The sequence below is a fragment of the Myodes glareolus genome, chromosome 4 (assembly GCF_982192425.1).
Source record: "Myodes glareolus chromosome 4, mMyoGla1.1, whole genome shotgun sequence".
NCBI classification, from domain to species: Eukaryota; Metazoa; Chordata; class Mammalia; order Rodentia; family Cricetidae; genus Myodes; species Myodes glareolus.
Genome location: NC_142029.1, coordinates 34134467 through 34151185, shown reverse-complemented (window position 1 = coordinate 34151185; position 16719 = coordinate 34134467). Strand labels below are relative to the sequence as shown.

Sequence of the window (16719 nt, the reverse complement as noted above, 5' to 3'; positions counted from 1 at the left end):
AAAGCAGGGGTCAGTGGTACACTCTGCTGGGGTCAGGGGCGTCCTTTCCTCTCTAATGAAGTCTTGCTTGTGTTTCCTTAAGTTTGGGAATTTGGTGGCAGTGTGCAGACTGCATTGGCTCCTCTCCACCTACGCTTCCCTGGGCTTAGGTTCCTTTAGGTTCCTTGGTGATTCTTTTGGTGCCCACAGGAATCTCTCTGAAAGGTATCTTAGACAACCCCCCCCCCCACACACACACGCCCGCCACACACACACACACACACACACACACACACACACACACACACACACACACACAGATTTGAAATAGGCACAAAAGGCAGTGATCCCTCGGGTATCACACGTCCGGAAAGGGGAAGGTAGGATTTGGACCCAGCTGTTTGATTCGCCAACAGGCTCTGTGTTTAGGCCTCCTTCTTTTCCTCTGTGACCTTTATGTTGGGAAGGAAGATTAAGTTTGCAATTCTGGACGGAACAGTGCCAAAGCAGTCTTCCGTGTTGTCCAGTCTGGGGCCTTCTCATCCCGAGAAGGAATCTATATAATTTTATAATTTATATTAATGATATTGCTATCTTTCAGGCAAGATTCTGGAAGCCTCCACTTTCTTATCTGGAAAATCTGTCTCCTAGCACCTACATCCCAGGGCTTTTATGAGCATTAGATACCGTGGAGGATACTCTCGGTGACTTCTCATTATGTGACTAACAGCCCCCTTCTCCTTTTCCTTCAGTACAGGGTTATCCACCGTCCATATTTATTCTCCCTGTCTCTGTGTCTCTCTATCTCTTTTGTTGTCTCTCTCTGTAGCCCTGGCTGTCCTGGAACTCCCTTTGTAGAGTAAGCTGGCCCAGACATATTGCTCTACCTCCTTCTGCCTCTCGAGTGCTGGGATTGAACATGTGTACTGCCATGCCCAGCAGTAGTTTATCAGAGTTTAACAGAACACTGGCATATAGAAACAGTTCAGTTAAAGCTAGCTTATTAAATGGGTGTATAAAACAGACTACGTAAGTGGATATGTAGAGAGAGCGAGGGGCCGGGGTGATGGCTCAGTGGTTAAGAACACTTGATGTTTTCCCAAAGGACCCAGATTCGATTTCCAACACCCATATGGCAGCTTACAACCACCTGTAATGCCAGTTCTAAGGAACCCAATGCCCTATCCTATCTTCTCTGACTTCAGTTATGCCCCGTGGTGCGCAGACATACATGTGGGCAAATCTCCAATACACAGAAAATAAACACACCTTTTTAAATTAAAAAATTATAGATTTGTTTATTTTATTTTATGTAGATGAGTGTTTTGTCTACATGTATGTCTGTGAGCCAGGTGTGTGCAGCAGTCACTCCTGTTGGATCCGGAGATGGTGAATTATCACATGTAACCAGGCGAGGGCTCTGGTGAGCTACAGCTTTGTGTGCAGCCTAGTAGATATTCTGAGACAGGGACTGATTCCCAGGGCTGAGGACATTTTTGCTGGTGATCTGAAGCCTGGGAATAGACACCTTTGGCAAGAACAAGATTCGATGCACTTTGGAAAAAGAAGTCAGTATTTTTGCTTAGTTTTCTCCCGGGCCAGCATGCCTAAGCTCAGGAACACTGGAATTTAGTTTTGATCTCTGTTTAGGCTGGGCAAGATCGGCCAAGCTGTCCAAACAGTTAAAACAGGGAGCTTGGATAGGTCCCCCGGGATTGTTTATCTACCAGAATTTCTTCTAGCTTGCTGGCTTGCTAGGCAGACTAGGAGGAGACAGAAGCAAAAACCATCAGCCCCAGGAATAACAGCTTTTTAGGAGTGTGTTGGACACTTAGCCAGCACCTCATATGACCCTCGCAGAGGCCTAGGGTACAAATCTGTTAGCATTCCTAGTTCACAGGTGGGAAAATAGGCCTCTTGAGGGGGTGACAACTTGTGTCCCCACTACCTCGGATAGCAGGCAGGTATCAGAGTCACACCAGGCTTCCAGGAACCTGGGGACACAGCCTATGGACCTACTCTAGGTAACTCGACTATCACACATGGGCTTGCGTTAGAACAAAATGGACCAGAAATGGCACTCACAATCTCGGCACACGTGGAACAGTAGCTGAGCTGCTGAGATTTCTTGAACACAGGCCTTAGGGCCCTTTGTTTGAAGCATTTGTCACAGGAGCCGAACACGTTAACAAGGAAGGTCTGATCGCACATCTTGCTGGAGATGAGGCTGAAGGACAGAAAGAAAGCAGGGTGTGGGAATGTCAGCAAGTGCTTCTGGGGACCGAAGCCTCTTCCTCAAGCTGCCTCGGGCAGAGCTCACAGTGAGTGCGGGCCTCTGGTTTACCGCAACATGCAACTCATTTGACCAAGCAGAAAGCCCTGCTCACAGGTTGTTTGGGCAGCGTGCTCACTCCTTACTACTGATCTTTGGAGCACAGTGAACACATTGTGGGGCTTAATAAGGTTAATTCCTTAACATTATCTTTTTGTTTTTCATTCTTATACATTTTTGTTGGTGTGTATGTACACACACTCTCATGTGCCATGGCACAAAAGATGAAGGTCAGAGGACAACTCGAAGGAGTCAGGGAATAGATTTCAGGCCATTAGGCTTGATGGCAGACACCCCTGTTCGCTGAACAATCTTGTCAACTCTTTCTTATTTTTAATACAAGGTTTCTTGGAGCCCAGGTTGGTCTTGAACTTGCTAAGTATCAGAGGATAACCTTGAACTTCTTGATCCTCTTTCCTCTGACTCCAGAATGTTGGGGTTACAAGCATGCACCATCACACCTGGTTTATGAGGTGCTAATCATGTAACCCAGGGCTTTGTGGGTGCTAGGCAAGCACCCTCCCCAGTGAGCATCTTCAGCCTGGAGAACCATTTGAAATTTTCACAAATGTTCCTCCCCTTGGTGTAAGATTTTGGATTAAAGACAGGAGTCAAAAAATGGGCCTGAGCCAGAGGGAGGCCATTTTTGTAGTGTTGGCTTCCCTCAAAGTGGACATTTATATTTGTTAAATGTGGCAGCCAAACACTCAGGGACCCAACCTGTTATTGCATGAACAGCGTGACTTAGAACTGGGAGGATGGAGGTTTTGGGAAACAACTCCACCAGGGGGCTATAGACCTGGGCTCCAGGCTGCCCAGGTTCTGGTCTCTGCTGAGGCCAGTTAGTAGACGTGACTCCCTTGACATTTTGTTCACTGATATATCAAATAAATATCTTTAAGCCAACCTCTGTAGGGTTGTCATAAGAGACAGTGCATGAAGGGACTCAGCTCAAGGCAGGAAGTTGTGAACCTTTCAAAACCACACTGACCTGAGGGTGGCAGCACTGGCAGGGGCAGTGACAGCCTTAGAAGGGAAGAGAAGAGGCAGAGGGGGCTGTGGCCTGATGTGGAGACTGACTAAGGTCATGGGGTGGCCTTGGACAGAGAATAGGGAAGAGGAGGAGCTGGGCTGGAAGGGGAGACGGCTAGGGTAAGGCCTCAGCTTCCTTTGGGAGGTTGTGGAGATGGGGGACTGGGAGGTCACAGGGAAGGGTGTAGGCAGCTCAGTCGTGCTGATTGACAGCTGTCCCAAAGAGAGCCCCGCCTTCAGATTCAAATTACCCGTGAGTATCTTATGGGGATTGGACTGAACACGCCAACAAAGGGGAGTTTGAGAGAGCTGTGTTTTAGGTGGCGGTGACACTGGGGATATTTGGGAGGGAGAGTGCAGTACAGATTCACCACAGGCCAGAGAAGGAAACCGAGAACTGTGGGTTGGGAAAAGGTGTGGCCAATACAACCTGAAAATGGGGTGACAAAGGGGTAGAAGGCAAACTCTTAGGGACAGAGATCACAAGGGACCAGATACTGACTGCCGCAAAAGGGCTCAGCTGGCACCGCCCACTGCCTCTTCCCAGGAAGGCAGACATCCTGTGGTAGCCAAGGGAACAGAGTGGTTTCAGTCAGAGAGAGAGGCTGAGCCTGAATTGTAGCATGGCTCACAGAGCCACCAAAATCAAGCACCGAGGTTTGTCACAAAGGGTGAGTCATAGAAAGCAGGAGGGGACTGGGATGATGGCTCTGTCATTAAGTGCTTCCTGTGTGGGCATGGAGACTTCACTCTCATCCCCAGAATCCAAACAAAGAGCCAGTGTGGTAACACACACTTGTGACCTCAGAGTCAGTGTGGTAACACACACTTGTGACCTCAGAGCCAGTGTGGTAACACACACTTGTGACCTCAGAGTCAGTGTGGTAACACACACTTGTGACCTCAGAGCCAGTGTGGTAACACACGCTTGTGACCTCAGAGCTGGGGAGGCAGAGACAAACAGATCTCTGGTGCTCACTGTCCAGCCAGTCTAGGCAAAGGTCAGAGAGAGATCCTATTTCAAAAACAGGTAGATGGTTTCTGAGGAAGATGCCTAAGGATGTCCACATATATGCATATACACATGTACTCATGAACACACATGCACACCCGTAAACACACACACACATCCATGAACACACACACACACACAAACACACACACACACATACACACATACAGAGCTTGGGGCTTGGAGAATGTTTCCTACTTCCCAGCCCTGCAGGGACTCCTGCCAGTCTCAAGGTCAAACTGAGACACCAGGTAATAGCATTAGGGAGCAAAGTCACTTAAGAACATCATCCCAGGATTTGCTCTCCCAGAAGTAGGTTGGGGACAGAACTGCCACGGGAAGATGACCCCGAGGAAGAGATTATGTTCTAAGAGGAAGTGACTCTCAAGGACTGAAGGCTGAGAGCATCTCCAGGGACAAAAGTCATACAGGAATAGGTGTGTGGGGGGGGGGAATGAAGGGAAAGAAGCCGTGAAAAATTGCTGTCATTCCAAGTTTGAATAGAGACAATATTACTTAGTCTAAGCCAGAGGCGTTGCTTATACTGTTCATTATAAATAATTGGGAACAGAAGGACATGAAAAGAACCAGATCTACGTCCTGTAATGGCAGGTCCTGGGCCCGTCCCCACTTCCCATCCTCTTGCAGGGTCTTCCTAAGCATAGGCAGTTTAAACAATCGGGGTGTGCAAGGGCTGGTAAAATGACGTGGCAGGTAGGTGGAGGTGCCAAGCTTGACAGCCCGAGTTTGATTCCCAGAACCCACTTGGTAGAAGGAGAGAACTGACTCCCCAAAGTCGTCCCCTGTCCTCCACATGTGTGGCATGCTTGTGTCCATACATGCACACACAAAATAAAAGGTAAACATCAGAAAAAAGTTGAGAGGCGAGGTTGGGGGTGTAACTCCATTGGTAGAGTGCTTGCCTAATGTGTGCAAGACCCAGAGTTCAATCCCCAGCACTACCAAAAAATGCAGAAGAAAAAGTCCTCTGCATTGAAAACATATATGCGTGTTTGGAGTAGCATTATTTTTAATTCAAATGTGCACCAAGAGAAGAAGAGGCAAAGAAAACACGGTATGGCTGGGCGGTGGTGGTGCACACCTTTAATCCCAGCTCTTGGGAGGCACAGGCAGGCAGATCTCTGTCAGTTCGAGACCAGCCTGGTCTACAAGAATTAGTTCCAGGACAGGCTCCAAAGCTACAGATAAACCTTGTCTCAAAAAAAAAAAAAACAAAAGAAAAATGAAAAAAAGAAAAGAAAACACAGTATGTTCCTGAGACAGTCATTGGCAGTAATAAAGGAGGCCCTGGTTCTCACTGATACAATGAACACTAGAAACATTTTGGTGTGAAAGGAGCTGGACAAGAAGTCCACATGAGACCATTGCATGAGTGTCCAAGACACACAGGACTATCAGAAGTCCATCTGTGGGTGATGGGAGCAGTGGTGAAGGGAGAAAGCCTTTGATAGCTCAGAGACTGTGGGATTGGGGGAACCGGGTTGCTTAGAGTCAAATTACAGCGAAGACAGCATGCACATCCTTGTACACACTTGAAAAGCCAACCAAACATTTTAAATGATGAATTTCATGTTGTGAGCATTACAACATTAAAAATTATTTTTAAAATATGCAAGATATTTGTAGAGGTACTGCTCAAATCAGACTCGCCAGGCAGGACTCACACAAAAAGGTGTCACACAGAGTCGTTTGTTAAAGACAGATTAAAGCCACAATGTGACACTGCTGGTTACACATGAGAAGTCCTAACATTTACTATATTTAGTGTGTGTAGAGGTCAAAGGACAACTTTTGCTAGTCAGTTTCCTCCTTTTACCATGTGGATCCTGAATATCAAACCCTGGTTCTCAGGTTTGGTGGCAGGGTGTCTTTACCTGCTGAGCCATCTTGCTGACTGGGTTAGAATACCTAAAATCCAAAAAAATTGATATACTGGGGCTGGAAAGAAGACTCAGTAGTTAGGAGGGCTTGCTGCTCTTCCAGGGGACTTAAGTCCTTTCCCGACACCCGTCTGGGGGACAAGCGCTGCAACTCCTGCCCCAGGGGATCTAACGTCCTCTTCTGGTCTCTGCAGGCAACTGCACTATTTCCCCACCATTGGGCAGATGCCTAATTAAAAATAAACCTAAAACAAAACCCTTGATATCCAAAGTGTGGGCAAAGATGTAGGAACTTGCTTTCGTTGCCAGCGAGGGTAATACAACTACTTTAGTGAACTGGCTGGTAGGACCTCTTGATGGTAAACAAGCATTGTGTGCATGTGTGTGTGCGTGCATGTGAGACCCAGCAATTCTACTCCTAGGTATATGTTCCACAGAAATGCATACTTATTTCCTAAGAAAGAGTAAGACTGTCATAACAGCTTTGCTCACAAATAGCCCCAAGCTGAAGAATCCGATGTTCACCAGGAGTGCACTGGATTCAAGCAACAGACTATAATAAACAGGGGCTAAGGCAGGAGCAGGTGGGTCTCATAGACCCGCGTGGTGGCCTATCTGTTCCAACAACTGCATTCGCGGGCTTTGGTTGCTATACTACTGCTGCTGGACCAGTTTTGAAAACCAATTAGATTATTTTAAAGATGCTTAATTTGTTACGGATGCCAACACTAATCTGCTTTTTTAAATCTCTTTATGATTTTGAAATAAAGTCATGAAGGTTGTAGAAAACTTAGAATAGACATATATAGAGTAACCAGAACACAAACCCTCCTGGCTGGGCACCCTCCACAGAGAAATCCCCGTGACCTTGGACTGCAGGAGTCCAGACTTGGCTGAGTAATCCAAAGCCCAAGTTCCCCAAGGTGAATGAGTACCTACCTTACAGAGCAAGGGTCTCCTGGGACGGCTGTCGCCTGGGACGGCTGGCAGAAAGCGGGGAGGTTACTGAGGCACTGTGAAGGTTTGAGCCACTGGTCACCTAATCTCTTTATCCGACACTGCAGCTCAGGGACTGTTCCTCCCCATCTGCACACCCATGTTCACTATGGGCCACTCACTAGCATGCACTCACTCATGGGCCACTCACTAGCATGCACTCACTCATGGGCCACTCACTAGCATGCACTCACACTCATGGGCCACTCACTAACATGCACTCACTCATGGGCCACTCACTAGCATGCACTCACTCATGGGCCACTCACTAGCACGCACTCACTCATGGGCCACTCACTAGCACACACTCACTCATGGGCCACTCACTAGCACACACTCACTCATGGGCCACTCACTAGCATGCACTCACACTCATGGGCCACTCACTAGCATACACTCACTCATGGGCCACTCACTAGCATACACTCACTCATGGGCCACTCACTAGCATATACTCACTCATGGGCCAATCACTAGCATTCACTCACACTCATGGACCACTCACTAGCATACACGCACTCATGGGCCACTCACTAGCATATACTCACTCATAGGCCACTCACTAGCATTCACTCACACTCATGGGCCACTCACTAGCATGCACTCACTCATGGGCCACTCACTAGCATATACTCACTCATGGGCCACTCACTAGCATTCACTCACACTCATGGGCCACTCACTAGCATGCACTCACTCATGGGCCACTCACTAGCATATACTCACTCATGGGCCACTCACTAGCATGCACTCACACTCATGGGCCACTCACTAGCATACACTCACCTCGAGAACCCTCTGCCTCTCCACCTGGTTTGGACTCCTCTAAACTCCACTAAATTCCTTCCTGGGCCCATTTCTCTGCTCCCTGCAGGAGACAGAATTTAATTCATTTGACCTTGTGAATCTACCTCAGCTCTGCAGAGCAAGCCTGACAGCTCCTTCCTTTTGTGTTGAGATCATCTTCCAGCACTGGCCTGCCTTCCCACCTTCACAGTGATCAAGGCCTTGGGGGTAAATACTTCCTCTTTCTCTTCTGTACAAAAACTTACCAATATTCCTAAGTCTTGTCCTCAAACAAGGTCCCCAAACTGACTTCTCCTACACTCGAACCCTTGCCATCTCCACGGGACCTTGCCAATTCACCTCCCAGCACCCTAGCATACAGGTAAAATGTAGAAGAAGATGGGGTCCAGTTCTCTGGGAACTGTCAGAAAGCAAGGCCAAGGTTACTGGTGTACAACCCAGGTAATGCTGGAGAGTGGGCATAAAGCCCGAGGCTGAGAGCCAGAGTGTGAGCGTGACTCCTCATGGGGCAGAGGGGGACAGGAGTGGGCACTAAGGTCACGCGCGAGGAGCAGAAACCCAGCCAGCTCTATCCTGCGTCCCCCTCATTTGATAGCTAGGGAGTCCCAGACATAGCCAACACTCATGACATATCCTGCCCTGTGTTTACTGACGTCAGGTGGCACACTGTGACTTGTAGGATCCTAACATCTTCCTGTTTAAACCTTCAAGGAAGGACACAGAACTGTGCAGTGAGAAGATATGTCATTCACAGTGGCGGAAATAACTGCATGCGATTTGCTCGATAATTTACTTTATTAAGGCATTATCAATTCTATTTTCGTTGTCTGGGTACTGTTTGAAAAGGCATCGCACATCAGTAGGATGGCACACATTTGTAGGTGGCACTGCTTCATAATCACCCAGAGATGACCATTCATTCTGTGGTGTTGCAGCCGCTGCCCGAGACCATCAGACGAAAGGGCCGTCAGGTGGCTTGGGGTGAACAGAAGCGCTGGGTCTCGGCTAGGGGGAAATGTGTGGCCGATTCTCACAAAACAATGGAAAATTGGATTTCTCAAAAGGAAGAGCCCGCCCGAATCTTCAGCTTCTTTCATGAAGATATTTAAAAAGCATATTAAAATACTGATTAAAGAAAAGAACCCACAAGTTGCATGTGAATGCTGGTTTGCAAATGAATGTGTGTGCATGTGTTCGTGTGGCACTGGGGCCAAACCCAGGGCCAACTGCTCTACCACAGAGCTCTGACCCCACAACTAAATCTAGTTTTAAAAGAAGTAATTGCATTTTAAAAAATTAAATGAGATTATAGAAATTATGTTGGCAGGACGGTGACCATACAGCTACTGATGCAGGCCTTTCATCCCAGCACTTGGGAGGCAGAGGCAGGCAGATCTCAGTGAGTTCGAGGCCAGCCTGGTCTACAGAGAAAGTTCCAGGACAGCCAGGGATTTTATACAGAGAAACCCTGTCTTGGAACCACCCCCACCCATTATGTTGGTTGGTACAATTTTTAAAAATTTCAGAAAAGATCATTAATGGCATAAAAGTAAGCCTTGCTAGTAAATTTGTTTTAAATAGATATATACATGAAACGCTCTTCTTTTCTTCTGAGATGGGTTCTTAGTCTGTAGCCCAGGCTGACACTGAACTCGAGGTAATCCTCCTGTCTCATCCTCCTGAGTGCCAGGATTATAGGTGTGTGCTACCATGCCCATCTCTCAGACCGAATACTCTCTTAAACATTAGACCGCCTAAAGTGAAGAGTTTTCTAATCCAGGGGTGTCTTTAGTAAGAAGAGCTAACGAGCCCTTCCTGTCAGCAGCAATGAGGCAAGAAGACTTCGGTCCAGTGGCCAAGTGTGATTCTTTCCTGGAAGGTGTAGGCATGGAACTCGCCTGTGGCTTCTTAAATATCTCTTGACTTCATGGGAACCTTAGAAACCTGGGGAGCCCCCAGATTTCACTCCTGTATATGAGGGTGGGGGTTGGTTCCCGCCTCAAAGTGGAGTAAACAAAGGCATTGGGAACAAAACTGAGTCTTCAGGAGCTGCAGCAATAGCCACCGAGATCAGAAGCAAGAGCCTTTCCCAGCCCAGTCGACCGCATGACATCTCCCAAGACAGGTGAGGTGTGGGCTTTCCTCAAACTGCAGTCCATTCCGGGCTCCAGGGCACCTGGATCCATCTCTGCTGCTACAGTCTCCGGAGAAAGCCCAGCTTGAAGCTGCTGGGGATCTGGGTCATCTCCAGGGCGTGGGGAGAAGCCGTGAAAGGAAACGTGACTTGAAAAAGATACTTGGTGTCCAGCATCAGCTGGGATGAGTCACCCCGGTTATTCAGAAGAGCCTGCGGTCAGAACCAAGGGGAGGGAGTCAGAGAACAGGTGCATTCTGGTTCACCACTACTCGGAGGTCAAGAGCCAGGGAAATCCAACAGCTCTGCCTCCTTGAGAGAACTCATGCAATCAGAAGAGAAGGCAGCCCCGGGTGGTTGAGTGCACAGCTCTAGGGAGAGCTATCCTATTAGGGTCTCCTGAGCAGCCAGCTTCCAGGAAGTCACTCAATCCAAAAGCAACAAAAGTTACAAAAAAAAAAAAAAGTTACAAAAGTTACACTCCAAAAGTCATTCCTCATAGGACAGGCTGACTGGAACTGTTCTTACCCTTTTTTAAAAATTACATTTATTTGTGTGCGTTCGTGAGTGTGTGCGTGTGTTGATTAGAGAACAACTTGGGGAAGGAAGTCTATTTTCTCCTACCATAAAGGTTCTGGGGATCAAATTCAGGTCTTCCGTCTTGGCAGCAAGCACCTTTACCTGCTGAGTCATCTCGCTGGTCCATTTTATTTTACTGTATTTATGTACATACCAAGGTTTAATTCTAAGCTCAGACATGACTGGATCAAAGTTTTACATTTTTAAAAATTCATTTACATCTTTATTATTTGAAAAATTTTTGGTGTCAGAATTGCTTTCTACTCTTTAAATTTTTAAAAAATTCTGGGTACAGTGGCATGTGCTTTTAGCCAGAGGCAGGTGGGTCTCTGTGAGTTCGAGGCTAGCTTGGTCTACAGAGTGAGACAAACAAATAAATGAATTTTTAAAAATTAAAAGTTTATATGAGTATATACGTGTCTATGTGTGTATGCCTCATGTGTGCAGTACCCACAGAGGCCAAAAGAGGGCATCAGATTCCCTGGAACTGGAGGTACAGGCAATTATGAGACTCATGACTTGGGTGCTGGGAACTGAACTTGTGTCCTTTGTAAGAGCGGCAAGTGCTCGTGACTGCTGGGCCAGCATTCTAGCCTTCTGCTATACTCTTGATAACCATGAGGACTCCAAAGGGCTTGTATATGCGGGTATAACTAGTGATATTTACCATAGTAGCAATTAAAATAGTAATTGCTCCCTAATAGTATTACTCCCTAATAGTAATTTAAATATTAATAAACACATTAAATTAAATATAACACTTTTGTTGAAACACAGCTAAATTTTCAGAATGAAAGCAAAACCAAAAAAAGACAACACAGTAGAAAGCAGGAAGTTTTCTGGTCCGTGGACCTCTTAATGTCTGAGCTGGTGGGAGACGAGCGTGTGATGCCTGCTTCTGTATTCAGCGACCAAGTTGGTCTGGATGAAGTATGAAGAAACTCTACCTCATATAGGCACAGCTCTGCAAAAAGCAAGGGTTTTGCAGACTCCTGAAAGGGTCTACAGGATCCCCAAGATTCCCTAGTTCACCGGGAGAGAAACTCTGGGGATGGTCATAGAAAAATGGGTCCGCAGGTCTGTTTCCATGGGCTCTGCTCATTTGCACTACTTCTCAAAACAAGCTGGTAGGTAAGGGGCGCCAGGGGTAAAGGTGCTTGCTGCCAAGCCTGACAACCTGAGTTCAACCCCAGGAGCCCACAGATGGATGAAGATAACTGTGCCTTTAATTTGTCCTCTGACCTCTACTTACACATTGTGGGATGCATGCACACATGCTGTGGCATATTTGTATACAATATACATTTTTTTTTAAGAGGAGCTGAAGGTCACAGCACCGGGGTCCTGGCTTATGTGTTCCCATTCCCTTCTCATCAGGATGGGAACAAGTAAAAAGCTGCCTGCTGAGGTTCCACATGCTTGACAACCATATCTTAATATTGGACCACATCATTTTACTCAAATGTCAGTGTCTTATAGAGTGTTACAGGGTCACTGGCGTCTATAAAACCTGGGCGTCTATAAGAAGCTCACCTGTACTTTGCGAACGAAGGACGGAGCGACTCTTTTCTCGAATTCATCTATAGGTGTATATGAATTAAGGATCTTTATGATCTGTGAACATTACAGAACATGGAATCAGACCGAGGAAAAGAGCAAACAGTTCTGGACATTTAGGAACCTTCAAGAAACACAGGTGGTTATTTTAGACTATAGTTTGTCTCTGGAGTCATGTGCTGTCTGTTCCAAGAGAACAGGAAACAACACAAACAGAATATAGAGTGCACAGAGACCAACCACACAGTCAGGTGGCAGTGAGGGACTTTCCCCTTCCAGCCTCCCAGCTCCCACTCGGATTAGTGCACAAGGAAAGAGCATACACATATTTATGCCGTGAAGCCTACAATCACTACCCACCAAATAGTTATCAGGAAAAAGAGGAGAAGTGACTTAGGGTCAGGTGCCCCACACAGCCTGCAAGCCGGGAAATGCCTCAGGATCTCTCCTTCCAGGTCCGGAGAGAAGCTGAAGTAGCCCGCCCACTCACCTGCACAGCAGACAGGCAGGTGCAGCACTCGGAGATCTCCCTGGCATCGCTGTCTGTGGTCTTCTTGACCTGGAGCAGCCAGGCTGCCTGGGAGAGGGGCTCCAGCGTCTCCTTGGCTGAACTGTTCTGCAAGTTCTTATCTTTAAGCCATTCTTCTAAGTAGCTGATGTTGCACCTGGAGAAAGCCAGCAGACACTTGAGGACACAGGGCTAAATCCCTCAGCATGTCCCAGAGGCTTCCAAGCTCACTGCATGTGTGCTCCAGAGCCAAGTCTAGCGGTCTCACTTATAACAGGAGGGGATGGACTGGGAGATCCAGATCGCCACCATCATCTGTACGGCAGCTATGACAGAATGGGACAGTGTCGAGAGCCCTGTGTGGTGGGGAGATGCTCAACACACCGCTTGGCATGGGGATGTTGACTCCGTTCAGAGTTAAATATTTAGGTTGTTAGAAACATAAGTATGTACACTTTGGTGCCCAGAGCAACCACACTACAAAACAATACAATTAATAAATTACAAAGATACCAGAATATTCTAGGGACACTGAAAAGGCAGAAAAAAGAAATCAGAGGATCAAAACCCAGGAGGGACAGGGGCTGGAGAGATGGCCAAGGATTCTGCTCTTGCAGAGGACCCCATGCATGTTGGGAGTTCCCAGAATACTGGGAGGCTTACAACAATCTGTAACTCCAACTCTGGAGGGATCATTGCCTCTGACTTCTGTGGGCACTACATTTGCATACATGTACCTCAACACAGACATATACACATACATGTAATTAAAAAACAATAAAAATAAATTGTAAGGAAGAAAATAACATGGTAAATAGAACTAAATATATCATGAATTACATTAAATTAAGGTAGTCTAAATTTCTCAATTAAGGAGCACACATGGTCAGACTGGATTAAAAAAAGAAAACATGACTAGGGCTGGAGAAACAACTCAGCAGTTAAGAGTGATCACCACTCCTACAGAAAAATCCATGTTTGATTTCCAGCATCCATTCCAGGCAGCTCACAATTGCCTGTAACTCCAGCTCTAGAGCAGCCGTTCTCAACCGTCCTAACGCTGCTGTGACATTTAATGCAGTTCCTCATGTTGCAGTGACTCCAACTATAAAGATATTTTGTAACTGTGACTTTTCTATGGTTATGGATCATAACGTAAACATCTGATATGCAGGATATCTGATATGTGACTCAAAGGGTCGAGACCCACATGTTGAGAACCACTACTCTAGAGGAATCTGATGCCCTCTTCTGGCTTCTGTGGGTACTGCACTCCCATGTACATATGCTCACCCCATAGATAGAATTTAAAAACCAAGTATACAAACACTAAGGCATTTGTGTGTGCTAACCACAAGAAACTCACCTCAAATATGATGTAGGCATGTTAAAAGAAATGGATAGAAAAAGATATTCTATGAAAATACTACTCAAATAAATAAAATAAATCTGGAGTGGCTTTAATCATTTTAAAGACTTCAAAGAAAAGAAAATTACCAGGAAGGGATAAGCAGGATGTTACATAATGACAAGAGGGCCACTTCACCCAGATCTCTAGTGTTGGAAGCCATTCCCTTAGTCCTGGGAATCATCATTCGAATTCCTGTTCCTAGGCATTTAACCAACAAAGCCTGATCTACGACTGCAATGGAATTAAACTAAAGCAACTGAAAGGTGACAAGCAAGTGTAGAGTCACAGGTGTGCACAAGGCTTACACAGTGCCGGAAAGGAACCTGGAGCTCTGTACATGCCAGGCCCCCACTCGACCAGCTCCGCCACCTCCCCAGCCCCTCTGCCTTGTCTTTCAGTAGAAGCTTGTTCAGACTCACAGCCATCTACCTACATGGGACATGGTAAGAGCTTTTTCCCTTTCTCAACGAAGAGCAAAATATCTGCAAAGGCCGGTCTCTTTGAGTACCCCTTTGCATCTAAAAACTACAATATGATGCCATGAGATGTTGTCCACATGGTTTACGAAAAATTCAACTCCAACTTTCATGAGCGCTAAGAAGACATGATGGATTCTTTGCAGGTATTTCTCGGTATAAGAAACTTTGTTTCCTCCCTCAAATCATAGCACCCACCTATGGTCACCTCCCCAGTCCCTCACAGTCACATAGGTGTCAATCACCTCAACACACATCATACATATCTTAAACATCTCTCCTGCACTGTGTGTTTCCTAATCACAGGCTCCACGACTCCTCAACGTAAGATAGGATCTATGGTCCTTAAAACTGTGTGTTGTCTTCAAGATGGATCCCAAATGCTTTCACTGCATTTGGGGTGCTCCTGGTCCAGATCGGACCCACCTCTCCATGGCAAATCCTACCGGGTTCTGCCAAACAGATGGCTGCTGCTTACTCCAGGCAGAGCCAGACATGGACCACACCATCTCCTGCTTTATCCATCTCCTGCTTGAAATGTTCCTCTTTCTCAGCCTTGTCCCTCAATACTCGTCTTTCTTGCTTCCTCAGTGCATCGATTTGTCCTCCGTCTCATTTATCGCTGAGCATCCCATACCACCTGCTTGTGAGCCTCTCTACATGGTGCCAGGTTCTCTGTTCTCTACCTGACTGGGCCAGTCACCGAGCAGGTTACTGGTAGGATAACCTTGGGAAATCAGAATCTACGACATGAATGCCGTTCTCACAGGCCAGAGCATCAGGTTGGTAGGAGAGTATGAGAGGGTTGGTGTGGGGCCAGCAACAAGCCAACCAACACTCAGGATGCTCAGGGGGGCCTTGCACATGTCCAGGGGACAGCAATGAGAGTCCAGCACCAGTGAACTGGCCTTTGGAAGCATTTCTTCCTGCTGGCCTCTCCAGGAGGCAGGAGGTGTGGCCTGTGGGTTTTTACCTGATTTGCATCCTTCAGGAGGTATGGCACGGAACTTTACCTGATTTGCATCCCTTTCCTGCAGGAGCACATGTCCTTCCTCAGGAGGAGGCTGTTGAGGGTCACGGCCCCGATCAGGTAGAAAAGCTGCTTCACCACCTGCCTCACGAGCTCGGGGTCCAGGCCATTCTGACACATGGTGGTGTAGAAGTAGCTCAGCTGCTGCAGGACGGATGTCATAGTGTAGGCGTCTGTGTCATCGATACTGGACGAACGCTTCCGGAAACCGGTGGGCTTCAGACCGGAAATGCCCTGCAAACTCTCATACTCCAGCATTCCTGGCACTGCAGGAAGGGTGGAAGGCTCTTTATACAGGGATCACATGAGGGTGCACATCCTTAACCTCACTGTCTGTTTTTTATAGTCAATGGCTATGGTTGTGATGAAGCTCAGTGGTTAATCTTGGTTGTCAGCTCAATGGGATTTAGAATCTAGAAGACAAACTTCTGGGCCTGTCTGTGAGGGATTTTCTAGAATTAGGTAAATGGTGGTGGGAAAACCCACCATAAGAGTAGTCAGTGACATTCATGTACTGGGATCCCAGACCAAATAAAAGGGAGAAAGTCACCCGAGGCCCTGTTATTATCTCTCTTTATTTCCTCACCGTGGATGCAATATGGCCAGTTGTCTCATGGTCCAGCCAAGGACCACCTTTGCCTTGGTGAACTGTGTTCTCTTAAACTGTGGCCAAAATAAACTCTCCCTTATGTTGCTTTTGGTGTAGAAATAAACAAACAAACCAAAAAGTACTAATATTGAAAAAAAAAAGAATTGAGTGTACTAGGATACCATAGTAAGCCAGGGCATGGGCCATGGCTCACAGAAGGGCAGGAACACCTCCTGGGGGCTTGAAACAGTGGTCCCCATGGGAAAGAGATCAGTAAGTAGCTCAGAGCCTGGAATCACCAAAGCCTGAAGTATTTATGTTTTAGAAAGCTGAGTAAAGCATGCACAAATGTGAGTGGGACCTGAGGACCTCAGAA

General features: G+C 46.9%; 1 protein-coding gene across 3 annotated transcripts in view; it reads right to left on the bottom strand.

The window, feature by feature from the left end:
• Positions 1–8835: 8835 nt before the first annotated feature.
• Positions 8836–16719, bottom strand: part of Myo5c (myosin VC) — an 82465-nt gene continuing 74581 nt past the window's right edge. For all 3 annotated transcript variants that reach the window (XM_085689393.2, XM_048423914.3, XM_085689392.2), the window contains 4 exons: positions 15738–16020; positions 12820–12994; positions 12306–12386; positions 8836–10406 (listed from right to left, as the gene is read on the bottom strand). In XM_085689393.2, coding sequence (XP_085545519.2) covers positions 10254–10406; positions 12306–12386; positions 12820–12994; positions 15738–16020 — 692 coding nt within the window. In that variant the 3' untranslated portion in view covers positions 8836–10253. The remainder of the gene's footprint in view (positions 10407–12305; positions 12387–12819; positions 12995–15737; positions 16021–16719) is intronic.